We start from the raw sequence: 17,132 nt of genomic DNA on the forward strand, positions 1-17,132 counted from the left end.
CAAGAAACAGACTGTTGTGTCACGTTCTAGCACTGAGGCAGAACTTCAGGCACTTGCTACTACCACATCTGAAATTGTATGGCTTCGTTGATTGTTGGCTAAATTTGGTGTCTCATGTGATACTCCTACTTCTTTTCTTTGTGACAATGCTATGCTATACAGATTGCCAATGACCCCATGAAGCATGAATTGACCGAGCATATTGGTGTTGATGCATCTTTCACACGTTCACATTGTCAGCAGTCGACCATTGCTCTTCAGTATGTGCCGTCTGAGTCTTAAGTTGCCGATTTCTTCACCAAGGCCCAGACTTGAGAACATCAGTTCCATCTTCTCGAACTCTGTATCTCAGATCCTCCTGATCCACCTTGAGTTTGAAGGGGGGTGTTAAAGCCCATTTACTCGTCTATATGTGCACTTGTAAACATTGAGATGAATTGAACCATTCTCTCTTCTCTATTTATCTATTCTAACACAAAATACTCCTCTTTATAGCTTGATTGATTGCCTCTTCTGTGCCTAATAAATCTGTGTTGTGGAATTTGTGACATCGCCATCTTGGTCATCCAGATCAGTATCGTTTACAATTGTTCTTGAAAACTATGTTTCCATCTAGTAAATCATTTTTTTCTTCAATAATCATCCAAGTTGTCAGAGTTGTGCATTATCGAAGTCTCATAAACTTTCTTTTCCAATTAGTCGTACCATTTACGCCACATCTTTTGAGTTAATACACAACGATATTTGGGGTCCTTCTCCAGTAGTGTCTCGCATAGGGTACAAGTATTTCATTCTTTTTATTGATCAATTAACTCGATACACTTGGATTTACTTTATGCATTTCAAATCTGAGGCATCTTCCATTATAAGAAATTTTGTGATCATGGTAGAAACTCAATTTAACACCCGTATCAAAATTTTTCGTTCTGACTTGGAGGGAGAATATCTTGAGTCTGGCTTATCAAAAATTTTTTCTGCCAATGTCAATATTTCCCAACATTGTGATAATCACTACATAGAGACTAGAGTTCATGAGGAAAAACTTTTGTATATAACTCAACCTTCAATAACATTTCTACAAGACGTTTCTACAAGACAGGTAAATTTAACAAAAGAACTAAGCTTTAGATCTTTACAAAAACTTCAGTGACCAAAAGGAAACCGGTTCGCTGAGTCACCCTCCAACATGGTGCACTCTGGTTAACCCAACCGACTAACTCCAGTGCCTCGAACTAACACGCACCTCTTTGATGATCCAATCCTGGCCGTCCACTGAAAAACCAATCTTGAGACTGCCTCAAACTTAAACCAATTATCTTGATAGTATTAATCTCAGCTGTTCGCTCTTCCCCTCTTAAACCTCAACGGAAATAACTGACATTCAAACACTTGAAATGTCACTCTTACCCCTTGATCACATTCGATTTCCACCAGGACAGTCTCTTCAACTCAATCCTGCTCTTCACTGCAGCCAGCTTCAATCATATCAACAAAATTCCCCCTTGATTGAAGCTGACACTTCCATTTCTCCTCTGAACTACTTATGCTTATGAATACTCAAGCATTTTGTAAAAATACCAGCAACCTGCACTTCAGTTTTGCAATAATTTAACTGAATCTTTTCCTCTGTCACTAATTCTCTAATGTGATGGAATTTGGCACCCATATGCTTAGTTTTGCCATGAAGAGTAAGGTGGCAATGGCAATTAGGGATGTCAATAATCTCCAAACTCGACCCGACCTGAGTTTGACGGGTAAAACCCGGTTTGACCGGGTTTCGGGTCAAGTTTGGGTATGGAAATTCTGATACCCGACCTGCACCCGAACCCGACCCGAAATTAAATTATATATATTCAAAATTTTATTTTGTTAGGTTTTTTTTAAAAACAAAGTTACCAAACCCTATCTCATTCTCAGGTCTTTCTCCATTCTCCAACTTTTCTCTTCTCCGAACGCTGCAGTCAAATCCAACCCGAACTCCGATCTGAAGCTTTCCTCTCCTCGTCGTTGTTGGTGCTCGCCGGAGGCCCGGAGACTGCCCTTTTTCCCTCCATTTGAGGTCACCGGAGTAGTCGACTTCCTTGGAGCCGGGGCCGGCTGGGTACCGTCTCTTTGATTGCGAGCGGAGTATTCACCAAATCGTTGAAGGAGGCAGAGGTCATTTCTCTTTTATGAAAGTAGCTTCACATTAGTGGCTTTTTCTTTTGATTTCGTCATTTGGAAGTAGAATTCTTGGGTGATTCTTGTGTTCTGTGTTATTTTTGTCAGTGATTGGTTTCTTGTAGTATTTGATGGTGAGTTTTGGTTTTCCTGTGGATTGGTTGAAGATGAAAAGCAAAGATTTGATAATTTTAGCGTATGATGAGTGCATACATATTCATCCATTCATTCTGTTAGTTCTCAAGCTCAAATCATTGTGTTGAGAGTTTTATGTTTTGTTGATTGAGTAATGGTCTTGTTTTGTTTGTAAATGGGAAGAATACGTCTTGGGGAAAGACAAACATCTCTTCTTGTTTTATACAACTTGGATAAATGGAAGTTGAAAATTGAAATGTGATTTTCTTTTTATTCTTTGATTGCAAGATAATGGAATTAAGCAAGAATGTGACTCACTTATCATCTGCTACTTTATGTGCGTTTAGCTTTTGAAAGAAATTTTTGATTGTATTTTTCAAAACCAGTTTTTAGTTTTCAGTTTATCCACTTCATGTAGACTTTAATCAACGCAATTCAAACAAGCCCTTGAATTTGGAATAATTCTGGAAAAAAATTGATTAAATTAACAAAAGATAAGGATAAGCACATCATTTTGTTTTTTTTTTTTTAAATCTAAAATCCATCTTGAGTTCCATACAATTAAGAGAGGATAACTCTAACTCTCTCATTCCTCCTTTATTCTTTAGCATATCTTAAAAATTCTATGTCTAATGTCTATTTTTAATTTTTATTTGGTATTTTAATTTTATTTTAAATGTTTTTAAATAGGGTCAAGGCGGGCGGGTATAGCCGCGGGTACCCAATTACCCGTCGAGTGCGGGTGTGGGTTGGAGTTTTGAAAACCCGTCGGGTTCGGGTATGGGAGCGGGGTAGCAGGTTCGGGTGCGGGTATGGCAAAACCCGCATCCGACCCGACCTGTTGCCATCCCTAATGGCAATACAAGATTTGTTATCACACCAGATCTGAACCGCTGCTTCACAATTAAGTCCACAATCAACTAAAATTTTCTACATCCACATGCTTTGACAGCAAGCAAAACTCAAGGAAATGTAACCGCTTCAGTAGAAGATAAAGTCACTATTTTCTGCTTCTTTGAAGCCCAATAGACAGCACCTGAGCCTAGATTAAACATACACCCTGAAGTACTCTTTCTATCTTGAGTATCACCACTCCAATCACTGTCACAATATCCTTCCAACACACATTCAATCCCATATTCTTGAGAATAACCTTTTGCAACAAGCCTGGCCTTATACCTCTCAACTTCACCATTTGGTTTCAACTTTGATTTATATACCCATTTGACTCCTATTTCTTTTTTCCCTGCTGGCAATTCACAAAATCTCCAATTATCGTTCTTCTGAATTGCTTCAATTTCATCTACTAAAATCTCCAATTAATCAACTAAAATTTTCTACATCCACATGCTTTGACAGCAAGCAAAACTCAAGGAAATGTAACCGCTTCAGTAGAAGATAAAGTCACTATTTTCTGCTTCTTTGAAGCCCAACAGACAGCACCTGAGCCTAGATTAAACATACACCCTGAAGTACTCTTTCTATCTTGAGTATCACCACTCCAATCACTGTCACAATATCCTTCCAACACACATTCAATCCCATATTCTTAAGAATAGCCTTTTGCAACAAGCCTGGCCTTATACCTCTCAACTTCACCATTTGGTTTCAACTTTGTTTTATATACCCATTTGACTCCTATTTCTTTTTTCCCTGCTGGCAATTCACAAAATCTCCAATTATCGTTCTTCTGAATTGCTTCAATTTCATCTACCATTGCTTGGCTCCAATGCCTTGATTTCTCAGCCTCTTCATAACAGCTAGGATCAATAACATTTAGAGCAAAAGAATAGTTTTCATATAAATCTTTTGAGTCTTAACCTTCAATATTGGTGGCTCATCAATATTAGAACCACATCCTGGATCCACCTGAGCTATAGGAGAGCTATTTCCATTACTGCTACCAACTTCAGAGCCTGACCCATTTAATCCTCTATTCCCATGACTTTCTACAAATGAATCTGCCTTCCTTTCTTGCAATATAACTATTCTACATGTATGCTTATTCACTGTTGTCTAATGCCAATTTTCTGATTCAACAAACTTCACATCCCTACTGACCAAAACCTTCTCAGATTCATGTAAATAAACCCCATACGCTTTTACATCTGCACAATAGCCAATGAAAATTCCCTTCACTGCTCTATCATCCAGTTTTTGCAGATTTTGTATAGGAGTATGAGCACAAGCCACACAACTAAAGACCCTCAAATGTGATACCTTTGGTTTCACTCCAAACCAGACCTCATGTGGTGTTTTCTTCCAAACACCATAAGTTGGAGAGATATTGACATAAGCAGCAGTTACAATTGCATCTGCCCAAAAAATCTTTGGCAATTCACTAGAATTGAGCATACTCCTTGCCTTTTCTAACAAAATTCTATTTTTCCTTTTTGCAATCCTATTCTGCTGAGGAGTGTAAGGTGCTGTTAATTCATGCTTTATTTCTTTTCTTTCACAAAAATCTTGAAATTCTCTTGATATGAACTTCCACCTTTATCAGTCCTGATAATCTTCAACTGAATTCCTGATTGCCTTTCCACCAATGATACAAATTTTTAAAAACAACTGAAAACTTCATGCTTGAATTCCAATATATATGTCTAGCACATCCTTGAGTAGTCATCTATAAATAACAAAAAGTACTTACCACCACCAAGTAACTCAGTCTGCATAGGGCCACACACATCAGCATAGACCAACTGAAGCTTCTGTCTTGCTCTCCAAGACCTTCCGAAATTAAATGGAAATCTTGCAAGATTGCCAAAAACACTCCTCACAGTGATTGAATTTCTCAACATCAGGTAAGCCTACTACCATATTTTGTTGTGCCTGTACTTTCAAGCCTTAAAAGTTTAGATGTGCATACCTCTTATGCCACAATACTGCCAAATCCTCATTTTCATAACTAAAATTCACCTGCTCTTCACTTGAGAACTCATATGTATACAGATTATTACAATTTTTCTGAACTTTCAACAAGATCCTGCTAATGTCTGCAGCTTGAATTACACCACTCTTTCCAAAAACCACATCATATCCCTTTTCAACTAATTGGCCAACACTGAGTAAATTATGTGCCAAAGAAGGCACAAATTGAACTCCATGAATCAACTTGATTCCTCTTCCACATACATGAATTGCAATAGAACCCTTACCAAGAACATCAACCTTTTTATCATCTCCCAACCAGACTTTATGCCTCACTGTTTCATCCAAGCTATGAAACAATTCTCTTCTACCAGTCATGTGACAAGAAGTCCCACTGTCCAACAACCAAACAGAAGAGCCATGAATTTCCTCTCCATTGTGCACCATAAATAAGCTCCCATAATCACTTGCACTTGGAATATAAGTTGAACTAAAACCCTCATCTAAATTCCTACTTTGAGAAGCCCAACAGCGAGACTGATAATGGCCAAATTTTTTACATTTAAAGCACTATACATTTTGTAAATCTCCTCTACCATATTGCTGCCCAAATTGCCTTTGACCTCTACTAAACCTCCCAAAAGGTCTTGGACCACCTCTGCCTCTTTCATTTATACACTGTTGCCTTTGTTGCACACCTTGCCTTTGCTCACCACCTCTAGGATTATCTCCTAACCTTCCACTACCTCTGAAATTTCTTCTTCTTCCTCTCATTCTACCACCTCTTGAATCTCCTAGCATTACAAAAGCCTCATGTCTTTTAGAGAACTAATTAAACCTGGCCTCATGAGTTTGTAAAGACCCACTTAACTCATCGAGAGACACTTTGGACATGTCCGGGATGTCCCTAGCCTCTTCAATTGATGTCACAGCATGCACAAATCTAGATGACAAACTCATCACCTTCCAAACAACATCAGCATCCTTTAATTCACTTCCCATACCTCTGATTTGATTTACCACAGCTAAAACCCTTGTAATATAGTGTTGTACTGTCCTGTCTCTTCTCTCATCTAAAGTAAATCAAACCTTTGTCTCAGTGTCTGTGATAAGTGCTTGAGTAGACATATTTTTATATATGTTTTACATGCAGTGAGCATCATTTTTTTCTGTGGTTTATTTCTCATATTGTGTATTTGGTGTTCTTTTATGCATATAGGTTGTGAATGCTTTGAAGAGTAAAAAGGAAGCAAAGATAGGCTATAAAGACACAATGTTGGGAGTTCTTGTTCAATTCAAAGACCAAGACACGAGAGCAGTTCATAAACGTGGAGATGTGTGCCAACTTCCAAGAAGATTCAAGTCGATTCACTATTTGGAAGGGCACGAAAAGCGACCACATCTTCATATCTCTTCTCTTTGTGAAGATTGCAAGACCTCTCAAAGATACGTCGATGAAGAAAAGTTTTATAGCCTACCACATGGGACGTGTGCCCGGACATGTGGCCTTAAGAGAAGAGTGTTCGGATCGTGTTTTTGTGAAAAATCTTTGCGAGTAATTTTAATGCGGCAAAAATTACGTTCACGCACCGCGTGGAATTTTTCTGCGACCAGCGCGCGGCGTGGAAAATCCACACGCAGCGTGAGGGCACGTGACTGACGCGATCTAAGGCCTATAAATAGCCGTTTTTGCCCTATTCTTTCTCATCTTTTTGTGCGGCTCTTGAGGGGTGAGGCGGCTGGGGTTTGGAGAGGAGGTCTTTGCGGCTTTGGGCGCTTCGTCACCAACTTTGATCGATTCCTCCTCCGTCATAGCATCGAGGAAGCCACCGGTGAACCTAGCTCGGAGTGGGTCCTTCAAGGCGTCGAAGCTCTCCATCAAGGCCATCGAGTTCATATATAAGGGGTTTATTTCTATGGTTTTAATGTACTTTCATTCATTGATGGTGTGTTTTTGTATGTTGCTCCATGGAGAGCTAAAACCCTAGAGGGTATTTGGGCTTGTGAACCCTAGGATTCTCATCTTTTTGTGGATTTGCTTAGTGTTTCTATTTAATCCGAGTTTGATTAAGTTTTTAATCTTGTATTCTCATTGCTTGCTTGTTTAATTAATCCTTGTGGTTGATTGGATTTGCATGATTTGTTACTTTGATGTGAGAGAGGTCTCCATTAGAGTTAGAACTTCAAGGTTAAAAGAGGGTTGAGAGGGTGAGTCATGAGATAGTGGAGTGTCCCCTCTCCCTTCCGATTGAGTGTATTCTATCTCCGTTCCTTAAGCTCTATGCAACCATATTTGGTGTGAGGCGTGAGATTGAGAGATTTCTCCGCCGGGACCTTGTAGGGGGTTAGGATCCTTCGCCGGGAATTAGGGTTGGATCAATCTTTAGGAATTGGATACAACTCTTGGAATCCCTAGAGTGCTTTGCAGTCATATGTGGTGTGAGGTGTTGAGATTGAGCGATTTCTCCACCGGGACCTCGTAGGGGACTAGTATCGGTGATCCGGAGGCCGGATCCGATTATATTTGGATTTCCACGACTTAACTTACTCATCATAGAAACACTTTGCTTATTCGGTACCTAATACCTAAATCCTAGGGGTAGCATTGCCCGAATACCTCACTTTTACTGATTGAGATCTCCATCCATTTAACCCTTGCATATTCGTCTCCGGTATTCACTTCTTCGCACATTAGATCACCACACCTTTCCATTTATCATTAGGTTAGAAAGCAAAGAAGAAGTTAGTACTAGTAGCCCTGTTCCCTGTGGATTCGACTACCCACTCACCGGGGTAATTATTACTTCGACACCCGTGCACTTGCGGTACATACACGCATATTCGGACGTGTCAGTCTGCTGCCTCACTGAAACCATACGAGATGTGCCTTGGTTTTCATTCTTCAAATGATCCCAAGCTTCTTTTGTTGAATCAAACCTGACAATTCTGTGAAGGATTGTCTCATCCACAGCCTGCTTTAGTAAAAAACAAAGCCTTTGCATCATCTTCAATCTCCTTGTCTGTTGGTACATCTTTGCTAATATCCTCTTCGACAACCTTCCACAATATCTGGGATTGAAAAAAGGTCTTCATCCTGTAACTCCAATGCTCATAGCTATCTCCTTTAAAGACAGGTAACAAGAAATGAGAGATATCTGGTGCTGGTGCAGGAGATGAACTTGAGGCCATCTCTTTGGTAAATTCCAACTCCTCCTTACTCATACACAACCCTTAAAAACACCTTCCTCAAGACACCACACCCTTACAAGGAACTCACAAGAACAAAGCCTCAATTTAAACACATATCAGTCACTGAAACCTCAACACTCACCACAAATAGCTTCAGCACCTCACATAGGAACAAGAAACACCAAAAACACAGAATATAGCCCAACAAACTCATCTCGATACTCAAATACCACTAATAATCACTACATAGAGACTAGCGTTCATGAGGAAAAACTTTTGTATATAACTCAAATCTTTAATAACATTTCTACAAGACAGAATAATTCATACAAGAAAAGACATTCAAAGAAAAAAACAAAAACAAATCTCTAAATTTAACAAAAGAACTAAGCTTTATATCTTTACAGAAACTTAGTGACCAAAAGGAAACCGGTTCGCTGAGTCACCCTGCAACATGGTGCACTTTAGTTAACCCAACCGACTAACTCCAATGCCTCGAACTAACACGCACCTCTTTGATGATCCAATCCTGGCCGTCCGCTGGAAAACCAATCTTGAGACTGCCTCGAACTTCAACCAATTATCTTGATAGTATTAATCTCAGTCATTCGCTTTTCCCCTCTCAAACCTCAACGGAAATAATTGACATTCAAACACTTGAAATGTCACTCTTACCCTTGATCACATTCTATTTCCACCAAGACAGTCTCTTCAACTCAATCATGCTATTCACTGCAGCCAGCTTCAATCATATCAACACGTTGTTGCCCTTACACACCTGAACAAAATAGGCTTGCTGAACGAAAAAATAGACATCTCTTGGAACTTGTCCGTGCCTTGAATATTGAGTCCTCAACACCTACAAGATTTTAAGCTATTAAAATGGTTGTTTATGTCATTAATAGACAACCATGTCCTCACCTTGGCAACAAGTCTCCATTTGAATGTTTATATGATCGTCCTCCTGTCTATTCTCATCTTCGTGTCTTTGGTTGCATCTGTTTTGTTCTTCTCCTACCTCATGAGCAAAATAAATTGTCACCCAAAGCGGCTAAGTGTTTTTCTTGGGTATGCTAATAATCAAAAAGGTTTTGTTTGCTTTAATCCAATTAAGCAACAAATTTGCATATCTAGGCATGTCACTTTCGTAGAAAACTCTTATTATTATTCTTCACCTACATCATCCTCAACTTCTGCAGTATTTTTCCTAACCTTATTCTTAGACTCCAATTATCACAATAAAAAGCACCAAGGGACTACTGTGACTTCACCTCTTCCTCCTGTTCAAGGTAACCTTTCTCTTGATCCACCCATCGCTTCTTCCTCTTATTGCACTTTACCACCATCATTACCTGCACATCCTCTTAAACAATACACTCGTCATCCTAAACCTTCCATCACATGCCCAACATCTATCCTCCCTACTGCATCTAAATCTATACCAGACATAGAAGTTGAACCTGAACATCAAGATGCACCTCCTCTTCGAAGATCAGAGCGCAAATCTGTACCACCAAAAAGATATGGCTACTCACCTGAATATTGTGGACCTAAATCAGCCTTTCTATTTACTTTGGCACAGGTTTCTATTCCTTCATCTTGCAAGGAAGCTATGGAGCAAGAATGTTGGAAACAAGCTATGGCTAAGGAATTGAAAGCTTTGCAAGATAATCACACATGGGAGTTTTGTCCAGATCCACAAAATGGTTAAGTCATTGGTAGCAAGTGGGTATATACAGTCAAATTGAAGGCTGATGGCAGTCTTGATCGGTACAAAGCAAGGCTATAAGCAAGAATATGGGATTGATTATGAAGAAACGTTTGCTAGATCTCAAACTTAGGGCCAAAACAATGACTTACCAATAGTTTTTATATTCCAAGAAATTCTCCATCAATATACTCCAAGATCAGTTCTCCGTCAACATGCTCTGATGATCATAATGACCATAGAAACAAGATTGCAAGCTGTTAAAAAATTATCTACTACTATAAGAACTATTGGTGGTAAGTGGTAGAACTTTTGGTGCCATTGGTTAGGAAGAGGAATCTAGGACCGGTGAGCTTTAGGCTCTAATACCACTTAACAGTTGCTAGGAAAAAATTGTGTTTATCATGAACTCGATCAGAAAATGGGAAAGTCATGTAAAAGTCATGTAACTCATTAGTAGAATGCATAAAATGAGGAAGCATAGTAAGTGTACCTCCTTGATTATTGATAAGCATTCACGAAGGGCAAGTTCAGCCTCTGAAGGAAATATATGATCTTCCTGGAGTAATATAAAATAAAAATTTAAAAATTTAAAAATTTAAAAGTTTAAAAAATTAAAAGAGAGAAAGAAAATGTGACGCTCACATTCCATGGAATCAGGGCTAGAATGTATTTTTAAAAGCTGATATCTATAGTAAAGCAACAATCAACAAATCCATCTCACGCCTACTCTAGTCATAAGAATATTTTTAACAGGAAAACACAGCATGCTAGATTGCATTTGGCATTAGTGACAAAATAGCAACAGAATCTAATTATTACATTAGAAAATCAACGATGCATAACTGCTCATTCCATATAAATACATGATACAACCGCACACTTCTCCTGATTGAAACCAATTATGATAGAAATGGTAAGAAACTCAATTAGGTTTCAGGTTACATGCTAATATCTAAGGTAAATGAATATTGAGAGTCAATATTGAATGGTATCCATAATAGAACCAACGTATTTATTGGTAGATGCTGAAAGGGCAACAAAAGATTGATCTCATGAAGGCTTGCAACATGTTCTATAGAGTTAGTCAGTAGGCAGAAACTACAATAAAGATCAAAGGTTTCATCAAGATAAATGAATGAATCTTTGCATTTAGAAAAGTTGCATTACTGATTTAGTTTGGTTAAGAAGAAATCATTTAATAGCAGTACAATCTAGCAAACAAAATGGTATACAATAAGTTAAGCAGCCAACATAACTAAAAACCTAGACAGTCAGCAATTCACATTTCTAAACTTCATGGATTGAACCAAACAACATTCTCACAAGATATCACTTTTTAAACCTAGGACGAATTGGTAACCTTCATTAAGTTATTGGACATTAATCACCTTCTCAGACATCTTGTAAATGACTTTCATCCAATGCCGCATTTGAATATTTTACAAGGGAAAAGTGACAGATCTATGTTAGTAAATGTAAACCAGATAATGAAGTCTGATATCTGCTTTGCATTGCTTACATCTAACATTATACATATATACAAGGATAGATTCTAGCAAATAACTGAATTGTAGCACAATCAACCAGCCAGCTTTGTGAAATAATGGAGTAGAGGAAATATTTGCTTCGTAATATATCTGGGCAAAAGTTTTTCAGAAGAAAGGAAAGCCATTTAGTATAAAATTAAACTTCATTCAAGCAGTAGCACCAATAAGATAAACAGCTAAGCCCTGACAGGAATAATATAAGTCACATAAACTAAAAACAACCTTTTCTCCTAACTCATGCTTTGCAGCCTCCCAAAGGCCAATGGTGTCAAGTGATTGCAACTGCACATAAAATGATACTTCCATTAGATTTTATGGCAACAAGTTAAAACAAAACTGTTCACACCCAAAGTCTCTTCATCACAGGGAAGTTTATGTTAACAATAGTGTCCTTTCAAACAAAACATGCACAAAGTTTATAGAAGATCAAATAGCTAATTTGGAGGCATGCAATAAGCTAGACCTTATTTCAAATAGGAACTTTGCAAGAAGTTAAAATTTGCACAAAGGTTTACAACTATGTATATTGCTGTATATCTTTGAAGTTTTAAAACAACTTACTGAGACTATTTATGTCCAGTAGGTGGTGTCCGCATTCCTGATGCCACCCCTCTCTCGTAATTAAATAAGTTTCAAAGGCTAATAAACAGAAAAAGAAAATAAAACTCCACATTTCTCACACTTGAAAACCACACATGCCTAATGTTCTCGCAATCATTTTGTGTGGCATAGAGCATAATTTTTCATCTCAAAAGTTACAAATTGGATATAAAGATTTACTAATAAGAAACAAAACACCGTAATGCAAATAGTTCTCTGAAACAGAAGCGCTAGATCTGTGAACACTTGTAACACTTGTAAGCTCTACAAAGAGTAATCATCACTGACCATAAATTTCACTAATTCATAGAGCATAATTTTTCATCTCAAAAGTTACAAATTGGATATAAAGATTTACTAATAAGAAACAAAACACCGTAATGCAAATAGTTCTCTGAAACAGAAGCGCTAGATCTGTGAACACTTGTAACACTTGTAAGCTCTACAAAGAGTAATCATCACTGACCATAAATTTCACTAATTCAGCCTCATAGTTGATCAAGTAAACTAGGCATGGAAAAATCATTATTTATGATTAACAGCATTACAATTTGTCTCAAGACACACTTGATAATTTTGTCTTAATCAAAAGATAACTATTTTCAAACCTAAGGAATGTTTAATATGCAAAAATGGATTAAAATGAAATGCCTATTCCAACAACCTATTCCTGTTCTCATGTTTGAGGGAAAAATAGTTTTGAGACGAATTGCATACTATGATCCTTTCCTGTAAATACTGTCCATCACATAAAGAGAAACAAATAGCCAACAAAGGGACATACAATGGTCTTTCTAACTTGAAGTAAGAACCAATAAAGAAAAGGTGTGAATGTACTTTTAATCCTGACTACCTGCATATGCAGTTTGGATAGGGAGATAAAAAATATATGTATTAATTAATTATTATTTCTTTTATAGAAATCAAAACTAATTACACTTTCATAGTTTAGGGATTGCTGCTGAACTAATTCTTCTTAGTTCAAGGAATAAATTGAACCAGTTTTAGGATCAAGAACCATAAGGAACATGTTCATGGTTATTGGTATAAGTCAAGAATCAAAAGCGCCCCTTCACCCAAAATAAAAGTGAAGAGAATCTAACCCACTATTAATCCTCTCTCCCATCATGCATTGTGTTGTTCACCCCCACTAGTCCAATGCCACTCAAGTGCTTAATGAGGTCTTTCATGGCATTTATCCCATTACATTCCACCTCTTTCTTATATCGTGGTATAGCAGGCATGATCTAAAAAAATGAAACCATCAAGAGAACATGGAGCTTGAGGAGAAGAGAACTTTTAAATTCTTTCAGCCCTTTAGGTCCAAAATGAAGCTTCTTTTAGAGCAAGAGACATAATGCATGAAAAAGAAAGGACAAATCTTTTAAGTTTTTAAAAATCCCACCACCAGAAAATCGCTGATTTTAAATTGTTACATGAAAGATTTAATGCAGTATTAGCTGATATACATCTAGACTGATTGGCTATCCAACCTTTGCTTTGCAATAGTTTTTATCAAGGAGGGATTGCAGAAGAACAATATGTGATGTGGAGCTGTTTATTAAATAAAACTCTATAAAAATGCAAAATCTAAGGCACGGCTATAAATCACATCCATAAGATTATTAAAAAATAAACCACCAAACTCGAAAAGCCGGTATGACCATCAACTAGTGTTCTAAGTGAAACTAAAGATGATCAATGTAGTTGAAGGAGGGAAACCTAACTAAAATAAATGTGATGAGAAACTTACAAGTATAATTAGTGCCACATGTTCATCCTTCAAATTTTTTTGTGTGCTATTATTTTGAACACTCTGTTTCTTCCTTGACTGATTCAATGCGGTTTTTGCTATCCTGTCAAAGAATAATCATAAGGAGATTCTAGCAGCCAAATTGAACACAGATTTAAAACTAATGTCACCAATGCCTTTCAGTTGCATATAGATCCCGAATTTAAATCATGATTAGTCAATGAGCAAGTACTTTACAATGCATTGACCAAAAGAAAGAAACTAAAAACCTTCCACATGAAATATAGCATCCAAAAATTTAGGACTCAGAAAATGGTATCACACTACTTCAAGGTACAAGCATCCTTCACTTAATCAAAAGATTTTCAACCACCAAAATTGCATGTTTTGATACATAAGCATAAAAATGAGAATTACGATATTATTATAATGTCTCTTTTCATATAAACAAATACATTCACCTCTAAATTCTTTAATAGCCAACAAAAGGTTTCAATTTTAGTTATATAAGTCATATAATACATACTTGGCCAATTGATCGACCACAAGGCTTTTAAGAAAAAAAGAGTAATAGCAAGTACAAAAAATCCTAAATAATTACCCTGGAAAAATCCTTCTGTGAAGGACATGTTTTCTTCTCATATAGTTGGCATGTAAAAACAAACCTATATTAGCTCATTTGCTACTAAAGGAAATACTATGGGTATTGGACTTCATATAAAATTTGGTTTATAATCACTATATAAAGGGAAAAACAGTTTCACTCAAGCTTATGGTAACATGCCTACCATTGTAGACTAAATTTTCACATGTTCACTCTATCGTGGCAGAAAAGGTTGAGTGAAGACATTTTAAAGGAGATCAGGTACACTGGGGCATGTGCTTCCAAGAGAACTATAGTCAAATAGTTTCACTATATAAAGGGAAAAACAGTTTCACTCAAGCTTATGGTAACATGCCTACCATTGTAGACTAAATTTTCACATGTTCACTCTATCGTGGCAGAAAAGGTTGAGTGAAGACATTTTAAAGGAGATCAGGTACACTGGGGCATGTGCTTCCAAGAGAACTATAGTCAAATAACATAAAAGAACATTTGCAAAGACCTACAAGCTATTTAGACTTTAACGCATGGTTGGTTAAGGTGCAATACTTACAATTCATTAATTCCTCTCATGTACAATGCTAGCACGTATCATTTATAATATAAAATAGCCAGCACTAATTCATATAACATATTTTTGCTCATCTTATGGAAAATTACCATATCTAATCCCAGTATGGAAAAGGAAAATGCTGTTATTGTACCTGATGGAGTCATCCAAAAGAACTTTTGCCCTTTCAACCTCACCTCTTGCATCAGCAATTTTCATTCTTCTCAGCTGGTTAGATTTGAGCAATGCTATTCTTGCTAAATGAAGCATATTAGCAGCAATCTAAAATCAAATAAAAAAAATATAGTTTACAGATATAGAAACAACTTCCAAATTGCGTGTGCAAAGGATACATGCGTGTGCAAAGGATACATTGGTTGTAATGGAAACAGTAAAAGCAACATGTGCAAAACTTTAAGAATTACTTGTTAAATATTTTTAACAATGACACATAGGCAACCAGTGTCGACAGCAACACTGGAGTTTGGACAATATTATTAAATTATAATCAGTTAGGCAAAACAACCAATACACAAAGACGGGTGTTTTGACAACATAAAGCCATTTACACACACATAATCAAGTCAAATATCTACAGGAATACAAAAGAAATCTTATAGATATGCATATGATGGTGATCAGGACAACCTAAAAATCAATATTCACATGCTTGGCTCACATGAAATTTCAGATGACAATTTGAATGCATTTCAGAAATGTTAAACAAGAAACACAGATGATTAAAACTACTATATAATGTCAAAAGGATGCTATTTAGCAACAAACTAGTTACATGGCTTATCACCAATGACAAAAAGTTGAATACCGAATTGGCATACAGGACAAGTTGCTTTCTGGCACATTAGAAGGAGAGAATCACAAAGATACACTATCCTCATGTGGTACACTAATCCCTGAATTACCAGAATGAAGAGTATATTAAGGCTGCATGTGTAATGACTTAAAAAGATAATGGGAATAATGGCCAGCTAATAAGGCACAGAAATTCTGAAGTGATAGGCAGTAGCTTGCAAGGGATAGTATCAAAAGAACATTGGCAATGCAGCGTTATTTAAAGAAACACAGAAGTGACAGAGAAAGCAATGTGAAAGATATAAGAAACAAAGAGATGAATACACTACATTTTACAAAAATTCAGTTGATCTTTTTTCCAAATAGGCACCTAAATGACAACTATACCATGAATGGAAATACAGATAATAAATGAAGTATATAGCCTACTACGACACCATTTTGGAAGTCTTCAGTATCATTTGAGCATCTTGATACTCAACAAGAAACATAATATTCTTAGTTATAAGTGTCCAAGCCATCAAACTGAGATAAGATGCTCAAGGAAAAGATGGAAACATGAAGCGAAACATAAAGATTTTCTTTTCACTGTGTGAATGTAATCAAGGTCATAATTTGCATGCTTTACCTGCTGCATAACCCGCAAACTTTTCCTATGCATTCTCGTATGGAATTACCAATCTCATTTGAAATCCATTTAAGATAATTCTGCATCTTCACCCACTTCTTTTTTTTTATCCATTTTCATACTCATCCTTTATAAAGAAAATTCAATACTTCTTGTTTCAAGATTCTATGATACAACAAGAAGAGGATGGACACAGATTATGAATAGTCTGATGTATATCTTACTCACAACAAAAATGAAAGAGATCTTAAGAGCGGAACCGGCATCCAGACAACACTATACCACATGGTGGATCACAAGCATCAACTTAGCTCAGAAGGAGACAGGTGGGCAAGAGTCAAGTGAAAAAGACTGATTTAGTTGATTGTATACAATTTACCAAATGGAACGATTTCATCATCATGCTATCCCAGTATAAAGATGACTTGAACATGTTTTCTGGCAGATAGAAGTCAGAATAAGTGCAGACAGAAGCTGCCAAACAACCAACAAATTGCATGAAACCAGCACAATCAAAATCCATAAATTATTCCAATATTCAATCTTATGGATCGTACCATTGTTTGGTGTT

At 36.9% G+C, this 17,132-nt stretch overlaps 1 protein-coding gene across 4 annotated transcripts in view; it reads right to left on the bottom strand.

Annotated features, from left to right (window-relative positions):
- The window catches only part of LOC120249973, a 36,740-nt gene that overhangs the window by 6,906 nt on the left and 12,702 nt on the right, over positions 1–17,132 (bottom strand). For 2 of the 4 annotated variants that reach the window (XM_039258692.1, XM_039258691.1), the window contains exons 13-16: positions 15,275–15,402; positions 13,967–14,069; positions 11,836–11,895; positions 10,557–10,622 (exon numbers count right to left, since the gene is read on the bottom strand). In XM_039258692.1, coding sequence (XP_039114626.1) covers positions 10,557–10,622; positions 11,836–11,895; positions 13,967–14,069; positions 15,275–15,402 — 357 coding nt within the window. Of the gene's footprint in view, positions 1–8,635; positions 9,215–9,276; positions 9,374–10,556; positions 10,623–11,835; positions 11,896–13,966; positions 14,070–15,274; positions 15,403–17,132 lie in introns of those variants that run through there. The other 2 variants (XM_039258693.1, XM_039258690.1) reach the window with 2 other exon arrangements.

This window comes from Dioscorea cayenensis, chromosome 19, assembly GCF_009730915.1.
Source record: "Dioscorea cayenensis subsp. rotundata cultivar TDr96_F1 chromosome 19, TDr96_F1_v2_PseudoChromosome.rev07_lg8_w22 25.fasta, whole genome shotgun sequence".
Classification (NCBI taxonomy): Eukaryota; Viridiplantae; Streptophyta; class Magnoliopsida; order Dioscoreales; family Dioscoreaceae; genus Dioscorea; species Dioscorea cayenensis.